At 45.7% G+C, this 21,855-nt stretch overlaps 1 protein-coding gene across 1 annotated transcript; it reads right to left on the bottom strand.

Moving 5' to 3' along the window:
- Positions 1-1,021: 1,021 nt before the first annotated feature.
- On the bottom strand, positions 1,022-18,621 carry LOC144933487 (uncharacterized). Its single transcript, XM_078858296.1, has 3 exons — positions 17,525-18,621; positions 8,442-8,623; positions 1,022-3,074 (listed from the first exon to the last, which is right to left on the bottom strand). The coding sequence occupies exons 1-3, from the start codon at positions 18,255-18,257 to the stop codon at positions 2,961-2,963; spliced, it is 1,029 nt and encodes a 342-aa protein (XP_078714422.1). The 5' UTR covers positions 18,258-18,621; the 3' UTR covers positions 1,022-2,960.
- Between the last annotated feature and the right edge of the window lie 3,234 nt (positions 18,622-21,855).

The following is a 21,855-nucleotide window of genomic DNA, read 5'->3' as shown; positions in this document are numbered from 1 at the left end:
ATTAAATAGTTTAGCGAGAGTAAACCCTGTTGGTTGACTGAATGTATAAAGGGGTGGTAACGAGAGCACACTGTGCTATGCACCCAGTGACCTGAGTATGATTCTCGGCCAGCGACAAGTGATATATGAACCAGAGTCTGCCCTGCACCCCTTCACCAACCTGCACTGACCAGCGAGGTGAAGTATGGTCTCACAACCATCATGACCGACACAGCTTTGGGGAAGACCCTCAATCCAGCAACAGATTGACGAAGGACTGAAACTGTACAGCACATTTGCCACATCCAAAAAGTGTTTTTTACAAAATTTCATTTTTTTACGTTCTTTGGGCGTTTTTGTAAGCACAATTAAGTAATTTCATCACACTACATAAGCAGTTATTTACACGCAAAACGTTGGCGTTCTGCTGTGTGTAAAAGAAATGAGCACATGCAGAAATGCCAGTTAAGACCTTCGCCGTGACCATGCGTGTCCCGTTAGCACAATACCAGGCTTCACGTGGCAAGGCTAAATCATGGTTTTCGTGAGTAAATGCAAATGTTGAGCCTATAGGAAGAAAAATAGACTGCAGCTGTTATGGAAACATCCTATTTGCCTATATACAGTCAGGTGGCATATAGGCTTTCACAGTTCATGCACACTGCCAAATGCAGATCAATTTGATTTCCAGCCCTATCTGCACAGATGATGGATCACAACCAACCAATTCAGCTGTGTGCACTTTGTAAACTCAGTGGCTGTGGGGTGGATTATAGTGAGTGGATGGAATCAATGTTTAGGCTGTATGTACAACTTTCACAATATACAATGCTGCACTTTACTTGAACTTTCTGAGCTTACTAAATTCCAGTGAAAGCAAAGGAAAAAAAAGTTAGACTGGGTCGATTACTGTGCGGTTGTAATTCCCTTAACATGCATCTTAGAGCCAGGAGTGCAAAAATTACAAATGGTCTGCAGAATGACAGCATTTTTTCTTCAGTCAATTATCTGTTTGTTTATAAACTCACACACACATAATAAAAAAATGTTTGAAATTTATAATTAAATGGACAAAATACACAAACAAAAGCAAACAATTATTTTTTCATATCTACAATTTATGCCTTCTGCCATATCAGCAAAAAAAAAGCAAAACGGGAAGAAAAACTGAAAATTGCACAAAAACAAGCCTCAATGTTGGCTCAGGGTTGCGAGAGAGCAAACAAAATAAGAGAAAACGAACAAAATAAATATAACGGGAGAAGCTAAACTATATTTACAGTGCACCGATGCCTGGTTCTGGTCAATATGGCTTCAAGTGTTCTAAGGAATGCTATTTAAGGCAGTCGTAAAAGTTAGCCGGGAATGTGACAGTGGTATTGTTTTTTTTTCTAATTTCGCTCCTGAGTGCACACACACACACGGGACACGCTTGCACATTGCTATCATTATTGATAAATGTGAGGTTGACGCCAACATCTACCACAGAATTTAGAGCACTCTTTTAACAATGACTTGTATGCCTGAGTCAAACTGACAAGAACATAATTCTGCAAAATCATCCAATCTTTGATTTTACACAATTAACATAATTGTTACATTGCAAGACTAATTATGCAAAACCAGAATTGTTTTTATCAAATAAAAAAACACACACAAATATTACCAGGTCAATAAAGAAAACAAAAAAAACGTGCAGCAACCTTCCATTGTTTTGCATTGCCTGCTATTGGCTATTTTGCCTTTTTACCTCGTGATAATTCAAGACATTCTTAAATTCCAAAAACATATTTGTTTAAAGCTTTGCGTGGTTTAGCCTCGAGGTAATGTATTAAAAAAAGAAAAAATACCACAGGTCAACAGGCACAATGCTAACAATGCTGTGGATCAGTGATGGTTACAGCAAAGGAATGCACTTTAATGGACGTTTTCTCTCCATCTCGTGGCTTTTGTTCAGTAAAGCAGAAATAACCAGAGATCGGAACACAAAACTTGTCACACGGATTTCAGTTCCGTTCAAGTGCTTAGGCTCTTCAGCAACCTCGATAGTGCACGCACACCAGCCTTCTTCAGTGGTTTGTAAATCTGAATATAAAGATAAGGTAATTTCATTCCTTTCTTGCAACTAATGGCTCTGTTCAGGTCTTATTTGTACATATACTTAACATTTTTAAAGGACCAGCCTCACTGCAATGATTAGTTCGACATTGAATGTTTCACGTTTTTGTTGTTGTAAATGATATATTGTGTTATCCACATGTTGCATTCACCGATGTTGTAAATGTGCACAGATGTACACTCCGGTTTTCCTATGCTTGGAAAGTGTGACCATTAACCTCCTGAACTTGGCCTATGAGCTAGGCTGTGGTTGTCACAGATAAAGCACATATTGGCAGGCAGCACGGCTGCAGTAGTTTCAAGTTTTCCATTCCAGTCTTGCTACAAAGTCCAGCCGCGTCGCTTCTTGTGAATCTTCTCGGCAGTTCTTTGGGCTTGCAGTTCATTTTTTGCACCATCAGACTTCTCCATCAATAACCGGGAGGGAATGGGATTCTATACATTGGTCTGTGCTGTCCTAGAATCACACTTTGGAAAAGTGTATCTGATGACAATCCTAAGGCATAATGAATAATTCCTCCATTATCAAATAGGAATGCTTAAGTGTGTTAATATTCGCATATTTTGGAGAAGAAAAAAATCAGTCTTGATTTAAGAAGAATGTCGAAAGTATTTGTCAAGCTACAAATGTACTTTGGTCCAAGAATTTTGGTCTCATGTTAAACATGCTCAAGCTATGCTTCCAGCAACTGTCAATAATGTCTATCATAAGTTACCAGACATAGCTGGTATCTTAGGCTCCACACAGTTTGGCCAGAACACTTTATTGTCAACCAATTAATATGTTGTCCAGTGCTTGGAAATTCGGCCCATATGGTCTCTTGTCCACGGGAGGACCATGCGAGAGTTATGTTCACATTCAGTCATAGATTCCTGCGGTTGATGATGTAGAGTCCAAATCTGAGTAACCACGCGGCTTCATCATGAAGGAGTCGGCCATTCTGCCTCTGCCTGCCAAAGTTTCGCCTCTGCAGCTGCTGTGTAGAGAAGCACAGAGAAAACAAATATTAATTGTGACATGCATGCGGCAGTACAAATGGGAACACCACAGATAGTCAATCAGCAGGTCGTGTGCAGTGGGATAAAGTACGGGTACTTCCACCTCTTGCAAGACATCTGGACAGTGTGAAATAGGAGGACAAAACACCCTCTAGAAGAGATCTCTATAGCACCCTAAATTGGAGGCTTTTCCTGCAGCAGTGGTGTGAGCAAACAATTACAGGGCTGCATCTTGACCTTTTACAGAAGTATATTTGTTATGTAAAGTGTGTACATGACAATATGTTTTGTTATACATGTACATTCATTGTTCATTGGTACACTTGAATGAAAACCAAACAAGTGTTGATTCGAATGCGATAGAAAAAAAAGTGTGGCCTTCTAAAACTAACCGGTCTTCCTCGAACTGTTAAAACAATTGACATTAATCGAGCAGTAAAACCTACACCCACCCCTGCTCAATATTTTGAGAGAAAATAAGCGCTCCAATGCTGCACACAACCACTGCTGCCCCCGTGAGCTTTGTACAAGCCAGCAATAACCACGTGTCCCTTGTTTTTCCCGTCTTTGACTAACTGGGCCAGCACACCTCGCCTTACCATGCACACTCCCCAAATCTGCTTCACTAATGCGCCCCGCCTTTCCCTTCCCCTCTGCAGCCAGATGCACTGGCGGTCTGCCAATGGATATCCCCCAACCCCCTTTCTACTGCGCTAGACCAGCAGCAACATTCACCACCTCTTCTCCACGACCCTCCCCCCCAACTTCTTTTTTTCTGCCCCCACCCCAATTCCAAGCCTGCAGCCAAGCCTTGTTTTGATTCTTGGCCCGTCGTGTGGCAGATCTGCTGACTAAGGAGTGCAGCCCGCTCAGTGTGCGACTTCCCAGCCGCTGTTTTTATTGACTTAACTTGCTGGGCCGAGCGTGACTGGCGACAATAGAAACCAGCTGCCAAAAAACCGCAGCTCCATTTCTCTAGCATGCACCCCTCCAATATGTCTCCCGCCCTCCACAATCCCCAGCTCCTCCAGCACCCACGACCAATCCGCTGCCATCCTGATGCAACAGCAGAGAGAAATTATGGGCTGTGCGTGCGTGCGTGCACAATGCACTAACCGCGTGTGTAAAACCAGGAAAGTGTGCTTAATGCAACGTGCCAGCCACGTGCAAAAAGAACACACGAGCCAAAGCATGAGCAACACACAGCTCAGGGCCAATGCCATCTATTAGATTTGCTCTAAAATAGTAATGTTGCAGATAAAAATACTACTGACATACAGGGCAATGTCAACATTTTAGTTCACATTGCCATTAGCTGGGTTTAGCTTTGTTTACGTCATAGTAAAATATTTTGCTGTCCCATTGTATGAAAATTAAAAGTGTTTGTAAAGTCATCATTCCAAGTTGTAAAGTACTTTACAAAATAGTCAAATAATTTAAAAGAGGGAAAATGTGTAAGACATAAATTTGACATCTGCAAATCTATCACTAAAATACATGAATATGCTTTTTGAAACAACAAATTTTGATATGCACGCAACCATTCTGATTTTGACAGTGACACTTGAACAATTATTGAAGCTCTCCAAGATCTCAAGTTCCAAAATCTCTAAAAAGCTGACAACGACAGTCGTGTGGAAACATCTCGCACAGCGCCAGTGTGGTTTATTTTGGTTCTGCCCTGGAGGAAAGTGAGGCTTGGAGCCACCGCCAACTCAGCCCCACCACTTGGGATTAAGTGCCATGTTGACACTATCAGCATCCAGGCTGCTGTAAATCATGTCCCATGCCTCTATAACCCCCAGTGAGCGGGACTCACCAGTGTCTGTATTATTCTACTTTATTATTTACTTCTGCTGGCCATTCAGTATTAATTTCCTTGAAATATGTTTTCAGACAATCCTCTACTTACGAACACAATTCATTCCCGAGACCCATTCGTAAGTAGGAACACAATAATGTACCGTATTTAAATTATCTATTATTTATTTACCTACGTGACTTTACCGAAAGAACCAAAGAGTATGTATTTAAATGGTTATACGGTCAGTGTTATGAAATGTGTTACGGTTCAACAAAAAAGGGAAGCGTTGTTAAACTCAGAAATAAGAAGACAATGTACATCTCCATGTAATAAATACTGTATAGTAAAACATTAAATAAAGTAACATGAATATAAAAGAATCAGTTTTATTATAACTTACAATGATTCACTATAATCAGCCACACAGACGTATAGCGATAGCCTGAACCGATTGTTGCCAGGTGCTCATTTGAGGCTGAGTCGACCTAAGGGAGGCCCAGGACCCATTCAGATAATCGTCACTGGTGTTGGTCGTGAGCTGGAATCGAACTCGGGTCGCCGGGTTCGAAACGCAGCACACTAACCGCTACACTACCATTCTCCATACACTAACACGCACTAACACGCACAAACTCTCACTCCCTGCGGGAGGCTGACTCATTACATCTCGCAGAGGATCGCTCCGCTGAACAAAATAGTTCCGTGGTTCAGTATGCAAGTGTGAGTTCACATTTCAAGTTAATGTAAAAAAATATATAATGTAAGCTGGTCCGTAAGTGTGGGTGTTCATAAATCGGGTGTTCGTAAGTCGACGACTTGCTCATTGGATTACAAGCGCTTTTGTTTACGTATGTATGTACCTATCTTAAGAGTGTATATGTGTGGTAGGTTATTAGCTGTGAACATTTGGCAATAATTAATGGGAATACGAAGATCATAACAGTGTTCATTGTTTTTTAAGTGATTTCTGGTTTTACCCGCCAAGGTCTTGGTGACCTACAAATGTTGGTTGTTTTCTGGAATCGTGCCTAATGTTCCCAAGGAAATATGTGATGCAATATGTGGCTAACCGATCAAAAAGTACAACTATCTTTGCCACATTTTCAGACTTTTTTCCTTTATTGTGTTGTCAACAAAGGAATTAAATTTAGAAGTGCTTGAACTCAATGAAGTGAAAAAAATCCACTTTTCACCTGAGGTCACCATGCCAAAAATTACATCAATGGAATGGGAATAATACTTAGGAGCGATAACCACAGGTTGTAACTAGGCTGTTGTTATTAAACAGAAGAGAGTCAGAGATCCAGCTATTGCATCGATATGCAAGCCAAGCCACAGAATGAAGCAGTGGGCCCATGGGAATTTGCAAATCTGGTTTGTGTAATTTTGAAGAACCAAAATGTTTTGGTATGACGGTGCGTGCTTATACGCTGTGATGCCACTCTGACCTGCTCATCCATCTGCCTTCCTGCATGTTGTAATAGCACTTTGGTGACACACACGTATCAACCTGGCCAGGCAATTTCTCGAGGTCAGTCAATGTTGGCATTGTGCTTGAAATAATGTAAGTCTTTTTCCTTGAACAGGGGAAGGAACCCTAAATGTCACTGTTGAAATATCATTACAATTTAAACTCATACATACAACCATGCCCAATGCCACCAAATATCCCTTTTCCCCATGATTATTTAATATGTTCAGTAATCCAACATTACATTTTTACATTTGACTACAGTATGCAATTTTCAGTGTTCCGTGAAGCTGTAAGAAGTGCCCTGGCCTACTTTGCCAATTCAATGGATTGCCAGAATTCAGGGTTGCTAATTGATTCAAGAATTTGTTATACATTGTTATGAATATAGTGGCCACTTGGGGTAGCAGGGGGCATGTGAACCTAATGACGCAACATGTTAATTCATATAGAAGGGTCATTGCTAAACATGCAATATAATGCATGTATCATGAGTTGAAGAAGAGCTATTAATCGATGCATGAATGCATTGTTCCACCTCGAGTGCTAACACATAGAAGGCAGTAACAACAGAGACAGCTGTACGTTACCTTCAAGCTACTGTGTTTCTAAATATAAAAAACCTGGCACACATCCAATTCGCTACGAACTAGGTTTCGAGCATCTGAAATACTCTAGACTGCATTCCCGCTCGAAAACAAAGCCACGCTACAGCTTCATCTACACGAGCAAGACAAAAAAAAGCATCATGTGCTCCGTAAAATGATTGCCCGTATTTATTTCACAGCTGATCAGCGGCAGACTATGAAAGTTTTGTACGTTTCTTTGTCGGTTTTGCAGTCACAAACACAGCACAAAAAAATGCCCTGAACAATAAAGCACGGGGGTTATATAAGTGCTGCATTAAGATTGGTCTCCTGATACATTTTGTCTAGGTAAACTGGTTTTATTGGTAAAAAAAATGCAACCAGCACAGAATGAGTATTGCCTTATAGTTTAATTTACAGCTATTTGTCTTAAGGCCTCCCCCATGCCATGCCAGTCACAGGGGAGGGAGGGGGGGAGATGTTGTTTGACCATACTTCACCATGCTGGTTCAAAAGGCATGTGAGGGGTGTGGGACCAGCGTCGGTTAGTGCTCTGCACTGCTGCTCCCCCCCCCCACTCTAAAATATGTAAATTAAACATATTTTTTAATTACAAAAGGATATCAAAATAATAGATAACAAATGGTGAAGTGGCAAATAGGTGTCGCAGTATTTAATTATATCTGTGCAGCAAAGTTAAAGGAGTCAGGTGTTCATGTGGAGCAAAGATAATGCAAGCAAAACATAGTTGACTTTTATTGCATGACAGCTGACAGTACTACCCAAAAACCATAGTGCGGGGAGCATAATGTTCCACAGGGTATGGTAATTCCAGAGTCAAATAACCCATGAAGGGTTCTGTAATGCAAGCAAGCAAGTATATTAGTTACTAACACCTGTTAATGATTGAGGAATTTACATCAGTGCTGGTGGATTTCTGATAAAAGTTTGTAACAGGGTTATTCAATAACCACATAGTCGAATATCCGTCACTTTTAAATGGCAAAATACCTGCACCTGGTTAAGTGCACTAAGCTAAGACCCGGGTGAATCGAGTTTAATCCCAGCCAAGGCTAATATCCGTAGCAAGTGATATCTGAAATTGTCTTGGGTCTTCCCTTGGTCGACTCAGCAGTAAATTATTAGATGGTGTTGTATGCAAATATCAGCACTTGGTAGATAATGGTGGCAGAGGATTTTGATGGTCACGCCACCCCCACGTGCGGCGTTCCGGCCTACAAAGGTTTTCGTGGACATTTCTCATCTCCACAATCGTCATCATCGTTCTCTATCCCTTAACCGCAATGGGCTTGGGAGTGCCACTGTTGCCTCGGCTGCCAATTCTCTACACAACTTCTCAGTTTCTCCAAATTGGTGGTGCAAACATGACATTTGTCAACAACCATGTGAAAGTTGCCCTCATTAGGTGCGGTCTCGATGCACAAACGTTATGTTAATTCTTTAAAAAGGTGGCGTTGCTTACTTGCCCGTCCACAAAGACGTTGAATTCGTCGCCGATGCGCCGCAGCTCCTGGCCGACACGCTCCATGCGTGGGTTGATAGCCGACTCGGACAGGGACCGCTCACGTGGGGGGATGACGTCGGGGATGGACTCTCCGCCAAGGCTTGCCTCGGAATCAGAATGCAGCGCTTGCCTTAAGCTGCCTAAAATACAAACAAACAACAAAGATCCCCCATATAGTCAGACGGGATGTTTGGGAAGGTGCTGTTAGCGAACACCTACACAGGCCCGGAACGCCACGCGAGGGGGTGGCATGGCCAGCACATCGCCCCTGTCGCCTTTGTCTCCCCAGTGCTGATGTTTACACAAACACCAGCTTATAATGTATGACTGAGTCGGCCAAGAGGAGGCCCAGGACCGGTTCAGATATCACTCCCCACGGATATTAGCCATGGCCAAGATTAAACTTGGTGTTCTGGGTTCATAGCACTGTGCACTAAATCATTACACTAAGTGGAGGTGACATCACCACAGTGTTTGTGCCAGGCTAGGTGCATTTTGAGGCCACGTGAAGTGTCGAAGGCTCGCTGACAGGTCACAGGACAGACCCAGATGTCATTTGTTGACTAAGATGACGAGCAGATTAACCACCTGTGCAAATCCTGATCACTACAAAAGACAAAGGTCACCCATATAGCATGAACAGTCAGTAGGAGCAAGTGCTGTTCGCGAGCACCTATGATGGCCGCCACTGCAAACGAGGGGGTGGGTGGCCAGCACCATGCTCGGCCGCCTTTGTCTCCCTTGTGGCGATATTTACACACCCATGACCGGTTCAGATCATCGTCACAGGTGTTGGCCGTGACTGGGAATCGAACTCAGGTCGCCAGCTTCGTAGCGCAACGAGCTAACCACTACACTTTCACTCCCCACATCACTACACCACACACATACACCCACACGTAATAATTTTACACCGTATGTTTATACAATGTACACAACATGATTTTGTGCAACACAGGGTTTTTTTTAAAATGGGCATTTCACCTAAAAGCAATACAACTCCATTTGTATACTTGGGTAATGTTTACCTAAAGTCTACACATTACATGCTAAAAAAGAAAATGATGGATTGCCACCGCTCTAGTTGATTACACTGTGTACCCATTGAAGCCTATGCTGAACAATATACGATATTCAAAGGTTAGTTTCTTATGTTAATAATACACTAATTACTGAAATACAGTTGTATATACATGTACATACTGTATACTTTTGAACTAGATGATCCAACAGCTGTTCGTTGATTGATTTATAAACAGATATGTCGTAAAAATATATATTTGAACAGTGACAAATCATCAGTCAATAAACCACAATTTCATATTAAAGTTGCCTATGTTGGCACCCACACTCAATGTTTACGTCGGAAGCTATTAAATTGTACCTCCGCAATTACAGCTGACGACTTTTTTGGCTTTGTAATGGAAAACGGCTTACAAACAACGTGGCCTTAATTAAACATGCTTGATTTGATGCGTTAAGTGCCGACCTACCTATCGACAATAATTGATTCTTGTTGATTGCTGTATGAACGCACAGGAAGATGCATGAATATGCTTCCGTAATACAAGATGCGTATTTTAAAACTCTGGCCTTATACCTTCAAAGTTCTTTGACTATTTTACACAAACGTAAAATAGGAATTTACTCGTAGTCCGCTATTAAGCACAAACGATTAATCGATGGATACTGATTACTAAACCGACGATAAACGCAGATAATCACATAAAGCAGATATTTTGTATTGGAGTTCACACGACTCAGGCGACCCATTCTACATTGATTGCATTTTTTAAAATAAATTCATTTTTTAATCCAACCAGAGTTTAACGAATTGTTGCACTACTGAATTGAACTTCTGGATGTGACTCTATCCGTCTTACAAAATTACATTAAAGTATCATATATAACAATAACAAGTCACAAATTATCTGTACATATTTCACAGGTAATACAGTAGTACTATCCATACCAGAGGTTTTTGGGTTCGATCGCGTAAATACAAATGTGTCGTTAAACCCACCACCACCCAACACAGCCAATTAGTAAGTTGCATCATGACCAATAACTTGTTAAGCATTAACTTTATACCCCGGTGGTCAGTTTCCCTGCTCTGGTATTGCATTTATTTTCAACTGATCAAACAAAACTAAAATGTTGCTCATTAAATCCTGTAAGTAGTAGTTGTGTAGCAGTTAGCGCATTGTGCTTTGAACACTGCCACTTGAGTTCAATTCCCAGCCATGGCTTACATAATTGTTAATAATATATAAACCAGTATTACCTCCCTTCCTCCCCCCTTTACCAAGTTGCACTGACCACGCTGGTTAATAATTCTGGTCAAACAACCCCCCTTGGGGAGGACTAATCCAGCAGTGGATTGACAAAGGGCTGTACAAATTCAGCAAAATCACCACGCACTTAAGGAGTAAACTGACATTATTTATCTGCATACATTTCCATTCCGTCTCGCTTTCCTAAAATACACAAATACCTATATCTGAGATCTTTATGGAAAATGAGACAACTGCTACTATTCGGGGTATGTATTTTCATGCGACAGCATGAGCGAATGAGGTCATAGTGCTCTCTAGTGTTTTCCATCTAGAGTTGGCTGTAAGCACAACAATGCACAAGGCCTGGAAAAGTCAACAGACACAATATACACAGTGTCACGAGATAATCAAGAGCGTGCAGTGTATTTCCAAAGGATTATAGTTTAGTATTAAATGAATAGCAATATGCATCGATAGAGCTAAAAGGTATTTAGTATGAAATTTATTCCCACTAAATAAAATGGTTTGTTATATTTTAGCTTAATTATTATGGATTCCCGAGTCGAATCGCAAGTCTGACTTTGTTTTAAACCATTCCTCCCACTATTTGACCTTACAGATGACCTGATGTACCAAACAGTGCTGTAATGAGTAATACAGAAGACATTGCGCAATGTTTTGGACTCATGTTTACTGCAACTGGCTTAAGATGCCAGATGCAACCCGTGAACAAAGAGCGTTAAAAAGTTCAGCGCCTCTGTTGCAACATTGTCCCTCACGCACCCAGATGCAGAATTAGCTGCCACAAGGCCACACCTACTCTACACAATTACCCTGATCCACCATTTCAAGTCGTGGCCGTCAGATTAAGACACGCCTTCCAAGATGGGCAAGTTGTTACTTGCCCAGATGATACATTTTGACAAAGCAGTTAAATATTGTATACCATTAGGAATATAAAAAGAACAGTGGCAGTTAATTAAATATCTTATTTATACTACGTGTACAATTACGAGGGAGAGATATCCTCAAATTACATTTCTTTTATATGATTATCAACAACATTTCTCGTAATCCAAAACACAGGAAAATGTGCTTTTTAAGGAGAGATGTAAAGTTCTAGGGCAGTATCTCTTTATGACTACCAATAACATGTTAACCATTAAAAAAAAGTGGTCATGAATAAGTAAAGTTTGCGCAAAGCACTGCCATATAGTAGAAGATGTAAATATTGGTGGTGCAGTGCTGTGAACCCCTGAGTCTTGAGCTGGGTTCAAGGCCACGGATAACATTAGTGGTTCATGATATCTGAATCAGTCCCTCAGCTTCTTTTCTCCACCAACCCACACTGACCAGCATGGTGTGGGAAGGCCTGCATCCAGCAGTGGATTGACAAATGGCTGGATATATTGTTATTCGGTATTTGTATCACACGTTATTGCCTAATTCACAATTCCATGAAACTAATATATAGGAAAGCACTATCTTTGAAAGAGCGAAAATAAATATTTGAGGTCATTTTATGTGAGGCTGGTCAGGAAGTTAAGTTTTTGAAACTCAAGAGCAGAAACTGAAGTTGGTTGTCAACAAAGAACCAACTACAGTACTCACTCCAAATGCCCTTTATGACAAACACTATGGCTAGTAGCAATGCCGAGTGGCTAATCGAACATGTTCTGGAGCATAGTCGAGGTGTCAAGAGGCTGAAAGGGGTAATGGTCACGACCCAGGTCGTCTTGTTTTCTTCTGAATAAACGATGGGTGTAATGAATAGGACTCCCCCTGACTTTGCCAGCAAGTAATGACCATCAACATGCTGGTTCTTGGCCCCAAAAAGCAGCTGTGCTCTACGGCGGGAGGAGGGGGCAGTGATGACATTTGTTTGGGTATGCGAAACACTAAGGGCTGTATTGTTTTTTTGGTCACTGTGTTGGTAAAAACGGTGGGACATTGTTTATCTCACTGCACTCTCAATGCACTCGATGACCTCAGTTCGATTCACTGCCACGGATAACATCAGTGGAGATTGATATCCGAATTGGGTCCTCGGCTCCAACTAACCAGCATGGTTGGTGTCAGATCAAACAACCATGAACGACGTGGCATGGGAAGGACTTCATCCAGCAGTGGATTGACAAGAGGGCTGTGAATTTGTTGGGACTGTGTTGACTATATTAAATGCTGAAATAAAAATGGTAAACAAGATAGAATGGCATTGGCAGATGTGTTTTTTTAATGGCATACAATAACAATTCAACACTATTTCCCAGACTACAAGTGTAAGACACGGTTTGCAACTGCGAATAATGCTGTGCAGTAAGCTATCCACTAATCACATTATCATAGTAGTTAAACTGATGCATTCGTGGGTATTTAGTTAGGAAGGATCAACGGTTTTCCAGGCGTTTGGTTTATTTTGGGTGTATAATTGTGAAGGACAGCCGAGACTTCGTGTCTTGAACACGAGAGTATAGTTCGTGACACCATGTACAGTCGTTTATCGTGCGTCTATGGCAACGCAGCTCAGGCTTAAAGCAAATCCTCACCGCAACTTCCTGGAGAAAAAAAACATACAATGATGCTGGCCTCTGTACTGTACACGACAATAGTGGCTGGACTTAACTTACCAGTCTTCCAAAAGTTATCTACTTAATTGTTAATTATCTATTTTGAAAATGTGTCACGCCTAAAACGATGCCTGTCAGGTCTTTCACTCTTCACTTTATTTAATTAAAAAAAATGAGACCCACCAAAGCAATTTTCAACAAAACATATATATAGAAACGCCTCACTCAGCATGATGCAACTCATTAAAATATTTAATCATAGAGTTTGCATTGCCTGCACCCATGGTTGCGGGCAATGCCACCGTACGTAGCCAACGGTTGGCTACGTACGGTGTGAAAGAAGTTATATATATGTATAGTGTAAAAACCCATCTACATGTACCTTACATGCCAAGACTGGGTAGCAGGCTACATGAGTCCAGCAGCAGGTTCTTAAACAACGAGACACAATTCCAGGCACCCATTGTAGCTCGTATTGCTCGATCCGTTCTCATGAGAGGCACTGCTTCTTCTCCTATGCTGCTCTCACTGCCTCGAAATGTCGTTCCCTCTTTTTACGGAAAGCTCTCACTTCTGGCTCAATTTAAACTCTCAACCTTGGAACATGACCCGGCAAACGTTTACTCTATACACGTGAACACACGATGCCCTCATGTACACAAATCTACAAGAAAAAATGTTTACTGCTTCCCTTAATTCTATTTACCTTTTCCTGACCAACAAGCCATATTCAGCTCTGCCCTGAATAACAGTACTCTATCTATCTTGTACTGCGTTTAGAAATGCATACGAAAATTATGATAAAATATTACTTTGTAGGAATAGTGAGCGATCAAAGTATGAATATTACTGAACGTTCGATACAGGAGAAACGATTTCAAACTGCAGTGATACTATAGCGTGCTTCCTCTGCTCTGGGATTAACAGGGCTGATGTATAGGCGAGGCAATGCACACATTAGGTGTCTGCACGGAATTGTAAACACTGAACACACACAGCATGCGGCTTTGCCGATGGTAGTTTACACGTGTTCACACGTGCCAGGTGAGAATCCACAGTGCATCTCACACAAACCAGGTAAGGTCAGCCAGAACACGTAGAGCGAGGTACTGGGATGTCAGATGTGACAAGTCAGCATTTGGAGAACCCACGTATTTGGAGAACCCATATTCGAGTTGGCTTGCTTATTGTTCAGTGTACAGTCGTTTACCAAGAGACAGATAACATTGTTTTTTTCTGTTTGGTTTTGTGGGTAATGAACAGATCCACAGCTGTGCATAGTCGCAACACAGTGTAGCGCTTTGGGTTATATGCACTTAAAAATAATGCTCCGAATATGCCACCACTTTTGTTATTTATCAAAAATGACTACCAGAATGGCAACGTGATAGAAAGTTATCTGATGGAAGTAATACACCATCTGTCTATTCAAATAAGTTGGACCAAATAAGATTAATTCACATTAAAGTCAGGAAAACCATGTATTTTTCACCGGGCATTGGTACCCACACATATGCCCCAAAGAGGTTGGCTGTAATTATGGCGATACTATTACATTTGCTGAGTGCGGGCCTGTCAGCATAGCGACACTTCAGTCACGGTCTCTTAAGTCGAACGTCCCAATTTCTCAATTCGAGCTCTGTGTCTGGACCTTATCTTGAGTCCATCTTCAGCAGTCAACAACACTACCCAGACAAATCGCTACCATCAAATCAGACCCATCACCACCACCAGTACTACAATCGCCCAGACCAATAAACACCACTACCATCACCATATTTACCCAAACCCATCGTTTACTACCACCATTATCATCCACGACCACCACACTTGATAAGCCTCTCTGGAGCATTGGGGTAGATGTGGCGATGGAACATTCGAATCAACAGGTGATGTGTACAAAAAAACACCACGCAGTGGTTCCTGTATGTATGACATGACACGGATGTGTTTTGCCGCAAATAAAGATCATCCGTGTCGCCTTTGGCAGACTGTTGGGGCTGTTAGCGACCACCTATTAAGGTTGAGATCCGCACACAAGGCCTGCACCACCGCCGGTCGTCTTTGTCTAACAAATGCTGATGTTTACACACCCGTAACCAGATACTCATTTAAGGCCGAGTCGATATAGGGGTTGGCCTAGACCGTGTTTAGAGAGTCACTGATGTTGGCTGTGAGATGAAATCGAGTTCGCCGGGTTAGTAGAAGTGTCCTAACCACTGCACACAAGACACCAAGTTGCCGGCGTTCACCACGAAGTGGCAGTGATGCCACCACGGTGCTTGTGCCAGGCTAGGTCCACTTTGAAGTCACTTGAAGCGTATACACACACACAGAAGACAAAGACACACACAAGTCCCCCGTCCCCCATGCAGTATTTCATATACGTCGAGGCGGGGGAAAGTGCTGTCGAGCGGAAACGGCGCACGTGGGAAAATCTGCAGACAGAACCACTCCCGGCCACCTTTGTCTCTCCTGTGCTGATGTGTTTACACACCGCTTATTGAAAAACGAGTCGACCCAGAGGAGATCCAAACCCGATTCAGATATTCGCCACTGATGCTAACCGTAGCCGGTATTCGAACTCGGATTTCTGGTTGCTGGGTCCATAGCGTAATGTTCTATCCACGGCACGACCTTTATACGTTTGTTATGAGCACCCCCATACACAGATGTGTACACGTAAAGACCGATCTCAATCCACTGCTGGATGGAAGTCCTTATACCACGCCGTGTGGATCGTGGGCATCATTTTGGACGATTTCTCCAGCTGGTTTGGAGCATATAGATTGGGGAGTATTCTACAACACAATGGACATTGCTGCCCTCTGCCGATAATGTAACAGCCTCGCACACAGACACACAAACGCATCCCCCCCCCCCCTTACAATGATACATAGACCTCTCATCCAACACACACACACAGACCCCCCCTAACCAAAAAGTTATGTTCGCGAGCACCTTATGAAGGTCACAAAAATCGCATACTCGCTACCTACGCACACAATTATACCCTCCACAAAGATCCCCTTTAAACTACAGCCTTTTAACAGATGAGTTGGACCTCGGGGGAATCCCCGCGACCGGTTCAGATACAGTACTGTACTGTGTATATCCATCAACGTAGTTGGCTGTGTGCAGGCACGAACCCAGGTCACCGGGTCACCCGGGGGGTTCGTAGCGCAGTGTGCTGACCATTGCACCACCGCTCCCCACGCCGACAGCACCACGAGCAGCACACACCGTGAGCCCCACACACACCGTGACCCCCACTCACACCGTGACCCCCACACACCGTGACCCCCACACACACCGTGACCCCCACACACACAACACACCGTGACCCCCACACACACAACACACCGTGACCCCCACACACCGTGACCCCCACACACCGTGACCCCCACACACACCGTGACCCCCACACACCGTGACCCCGACACACCGTGACCCCACACACACTCACACAACACACCGTGACCCCCACACACCGTGACCCCCACACACACCGTGACCCACACACACCGTGACCCCCACACACACCGTGACCCCCACACACACCGTGACCCACACACACACCGTGACCCACACACACACCGTGACCCCCACACACTGTGACCCCACACACCGTGGCCCCCCACACTCACACAACACACCGTGACCCCCACACACACCGTGACCCCCACACACCGTGACCCCCACACACCGTGACCCCCAAAACACCGTGACCCCCAAAACACCGTGACCCCCACACTCACTCACACAACACACCGTGACCCCACACACCGTGACCCCCACTCACCGTGACCCCCATACACCGTGACCCCCACACTCACACAACACACGCACTCACACACCGTGACCCCCACACACCGTGACCCCCACACACCGTGACCCACACACACACCGTGACCCCCACACACCGTGACCCCCAAAACACCGTGACCCCACATACACTCACACAACACACCGTGACCCCACACACCGTGACCCCAACTCACCGTGACCCCCGCACTCACAACACACGCACTCACACACCGTGACCCACACACACCGTGACCCCCATACACCGTGACCCCCACACACACCGTGACCCCCACACACACCGTGACCCCACATACACTCACACAACACACCGTGACCCCACACACCGTGACCCCCACTCACCGTGACCCCCACACTCACACAACTCACTCACCGGGTGCTGTAGCCGAGTGCTGCGGTGGCCTCCGTCCTGCTGCTGCTGCAGCTGCTGCCACGGGCTGCATCTCCCCCCCGGTCTGCGTGCACTTATCACAGCCGCGGGGTCGCGGGGGGCTGCTGCTGCTGCTGCTGCCGCTGCTGCCGGGCCCGGCCACCCCGACCCCGACAAAGCCGGCCACTGCCCCCGCCGCTGCATCACACGACCTGTCGAAGGAGAACACCTCCACGGCGCACCTCAGCGGCGAAGACGACGACGACGAAGTGGACGAGTAGGAGGACGACGACGACGGGAAGGAGGATGAGGAGTAGGAATAGGGCGAGGATGAGAGCAAGTTGCCGCCGGGGCTGGGCGGCGGGGAGCCGATGAGCCACTGTGCCGGGCTTGACGGAGGTGTCCATTGCGAGTAGGGAGCCCTGCGGGGACTGAGCACGGGGCGGAGGAACGGGAAAAGTGTCGAACGAGCGGCCAAAGTGGCCCCGCCGGGAGACGGCGGTGGCAGAAGGACCCCGCTGATGCCACCACCAACTTCACCACCAACTCCACCACCACCTCCGTTGTTGTTTCCGCTGTTGTTGTCGCTGCTGCTGCTGCTGTTGTTGTTGTTGATGGACGCGGGGATTGAGATGGGGATGGGAATGGGTTGAGACGGTGTCTGCTGCTGCTGCTGGTGCTGCTGCTGCTGCCTGTCGGCTGCTCGTGGGCTCGCCGCCCCGGGTGGGATGGCCATGGCGAGCCGGGGGGGCTGCTCCTGCTCCTCCTGCGCAAAGCGACAATGTTTCGTGGGTTTTTGACAGGAGGCGAATTGCGTTAATTAGAAACAAAACAAAAACACAAAGCAACGTCTTCTTCTCCTCCTTCTAAACGTACACCGAGTTGTCTTCTTTGTCATCTGCTACCATTAACCATTGTCGCCGTCCTTGCAATATCGCTCTGTGATGTGGGGCATTGTCAGGTGGAGACACCGGTCTGCTTGGCTAGCGGGCGCCGATCGCGAGCGGTGATGCCGGGCTTCGGTGTGACCACGGCAAGCTGCTGCTGTGGCTGTGGCTGCTGCTGCTACTTCACGTTGTTGTTGTTGTTGTGAGCCCGAGGCGGCAAGCGTCGGGAACAGAGTCTGGGGGAGGGCGGGCTCAGTCGGGGCTGCACGCCAGCGCCCGGCGTCATGAGCACGCACGCCCTGGCCGGTAGCCAAACCCAACCCCTCCGCCTCCTCCACTCGCAACACACCACCACCATCACCCCCTCCCCTCTCCAGCAGCAGCCGAACTCTAAACCCTGCAGCCCCTCGCTCCCCTCTGCCTCAACCCTCCAGGGTCCCAGATCCACAGCCCTCTAGACCCTCAGTTCCAGCCTAAACCCTAAACTCCAAGACCCCCGTGAGCAAACGAATTCAATCCTAATTTCCCTGCCCTTCCCAGACCCAAATCCCAAGACCTAGACCCCCGGAGGCCCCCCCTCAGTCCCAGTCCCCAAGTACCAGATCCCGACTGCCAGCTCCGAATCCTCTCTCCCAGCAGCAGACTTTAAAAGACCTCCAAAGCCACCGCCACAGACGGTGGCTTTGGTGGCCGTCGTCCACGTGCGAACACCACCGCACGTGGCCACGTACGCGCGGCAGGCTACGACGGTCAAGTCGGTTCAGTGACAAATCGCTGCGTGTTAAAACTAAACCTTTTAGTTTTTTTTATTTACAAGGGTAAGGCCCACTGAGCTGTGTCGCTGGGGTTTTTTTTTTGTTTGTTTTCGAAGCGAACTGGTCACAAGTGATAGCACAACGAAGTGGCTTATCATGTGGAAATGCATAGCAGCCGAATGCTGATAATCAGTAACCGGCTGCATAACATACCTTGTTGTTTTCTACTAAACGTGCACTTGCCTTAAATGAAATGAGCGAACAAGTGCAATCTTACACTCAAATTGCTTTGTGCAACCGGCCACACGTTTTATTTTTATCCCAATATGTTAATATAGATTACAGTATTAATTACCTGCATGGTTTTTATGCGGATCGTACAAAACAATCCAAAGTCTCTTCTTCTTCTTCCGACTTAGAACATTGCGCCCAAACGCCGTACAAAAAAATACATTAACAAAATAACAGCAAAGAAGTGTGTACATGCAAAGTATATGCACTCTGCAGCAACCTTGCAATATTTGAAACGAGCTTCTGTGTCCGTCCCGCTAGCTGGAGATGATCACAATGCTCGCCATGCAGGACGATGACAACGATCGGTGTGACGGTCTGATCTTAGACGTGGCTGTCATCAAGTGTCGTGGGGTTAAAGAAAGATAGGAGGGTGAAGGAAACTTGTCAGTGGGAATTTCCCGGGAGCCGGGCAGGTATGGGCACGCCAGCCACAGACTTCCTCCACTCGCTTGCTACCCCCCCCTCCACCAACCCGGACCCGTCGACCCACCCCACCACCCCACCACCCCAACCCCTCTGTCCTTTCCTCTACACTTCTAAATAAACAAAACGAGCTCCCATAAGTCCACACTTAAGTACAGCAGTCATAACACTAACAAACATTTAAGGACGTGTAGCGCGGTTTACAGAATTGCTGTGTGCAGCGTGGATGTGCATACACTCTTAATAAGCTGGCAGTCCAGTCCATTTAGTGAGACTAACTTTTTGCAGGAAGGGAATTATGTCATTCTTGCCCCCCACAAAAACAAGTGTGGATACATATATCTACGTGGTACTTTTAATAAAAGATTTGGTTAATGTCATGTCACCAACGAGGTTCATCTGGGTTTTTTTTACAAAGCCGTCGGCTGTGTTGTTTCGTCATTTGACTTGCCAACGTCATTTTAGAGTCGTCAAACTATTGACGTTGTTTGGGCAAAGTCTTAAAAAACAAACTTTGGATCGACGCGTTAGTTCACGAGACGTCAATGCGTGTGTGTGTTCAGTCACTTGATGCTATCACCACTACGACTGTGATTGCTTTATTGAGGGAAACACTGTCGCACGCAAACAATCCCCAAACATATACAGAACGAATCGGTAAGCACACAGCCTTGCCCGTCCACTTTGCCATTTACAAGATGTATTTAGTAACTGAACGACAAAAACAAGTACGAGGTTGTTTACAGACTTGCTGCAACATGTCAATGTTCACGGTTCTATGCAACTGAAACAGTTTAACACTTACTGTAATTGGAACACTTTAACTCGTTACCTCGCAATGTATTGTACTTAGAAAATTCCAACAAAGGGCTTTCAGAAGGATTCCCCACTGCGCGTGTGTGTGCGGGGGGGGGGTCTCAAATCGTTTGTTTATATGATCGACTTTATTCGGACGTGGGGGAGCAGGGATGGGATGGGTAGGGCAAGGCTGGGCAGGCACGGTGATGTCCGCAGGCTCAGTTCTCCTGGGTGCTGTCCTGCAGGATGCTGCCAGGCGCTGGGTGTTGTTTCGTGCTGCCCACGATTTGGGTGCTGCCCAGAGGCATGATGGATTCTGCCAGAAGGATGGGAGATACCCGGTAGGCTGGCTACTCTACCGACTGGGTGCTGTTGGGATCTTACACAAGCTGGATAATGCTCAGAGGCTGGTTGATGTTGGGTGCTATCTACCAAGCTGGGTGCTGCGCAAAGACTGGTTGCTGCTGGGAGCTATTGAGTGATGGAAAGAGGCTGCGTGCTGTGCATGAGCTGGATATTGCCCAAAGGCTGCGTGCTATTTACCAAGGTCGGTGCTGCCCAAATACTGAGTCCGGGTATTACTAGGTGCTTTTGAGTAGCAGCAATAGGCTAGGTGCTATTGAAGGTGTCAATAATCTGGGTGCTCTAGACAAGCTGGGTATGTATTGCCAAGAGGCTTGGGTGGTGCAAGGTGCTAACTATCAAATTGGGTGCTGCTGGAAACTATTGTGTGGTGGCAGGGAGGCTGGAAGCTGTCCACAAAACAGGGTTGTTGCTGGGAGCTATTCAGTGGTGCTCAGAGGCTGGGGGGGGGGCTTCCAGAGGCTGTAGGGTGCTGCCCTGAGGCTAGGGAGTGCTGCCCTGAGGCTGGAGGGTGCTGCCCAGAAGCTGGGGGATGCTGCCCAGAAGCTGGGGGGTGCTGCCCAGAGGGTGGGGGGTGCTGCCCAGAAGCTGGGGGGTGCTGCCCAGAGGCTGTGGGGTGCTGCCCAGAGGCTGAGAGTGCTGCACAGAGGGTGGGGGGTGCTGCACAGAGGGTGGGGGATGCTGCCCAGAGGCTGGGGGGTGCTGCCCAGAGGCTGGGGGGTGCTGCCCAGAGGCTGGAGGGTGCTGCCCAGAGGCTGGGGGTTGCTGCCCAGAGGCTGTGGGATGCTGCCCAGAGGCTGGGGGTTGCTGCCCA

The sequence above is a fragment of the Lampetra fluviatilis genome, chromosome 7 (genome assembly GCF_964198595.1).
Source record: "Lampetra fluviatilis chromosome 7, kcLamFluv1.1, whole genome shotgun sequence".
Lineage (NCBI taxonomy): Eukaryota > Metazoa > Chordata > Hyperoartia > Petromyzontiformes > Petromyzontidae > Lampetra > Lampetra fluviatilis.
Note: the sequence above shows the minus strand (reverse complement) of the source record. Positions and strands in the feature narration are given on the sequence as shown.

Excerpts from the sequence above, each read along its gene's own strand:
- LOC144933487 (XM_078858296.1), bottom strand. The coding sequence starts at position 18,257 with ATGGCCATCCCACCCGGGGCGGCGAGCCCACGAGCAGCCGACAGGCAG. Across the intron at positions 8,624-17,524 it reads GCACTCGGCTACAGCACCCG|GCAGCTTAAGGCAAGCGCTG; the intron begins GTGAGTGAGTTG and ends TTTGTATTTTAG. Across the intron at positions 3,075-8,441 it reads ACGTCTTTGTGGACGGGCAA|CAGCTGCAGAGGCGAAACTT; the intron begins GTAAGCAACGCC and ends TTCTCTACACAG.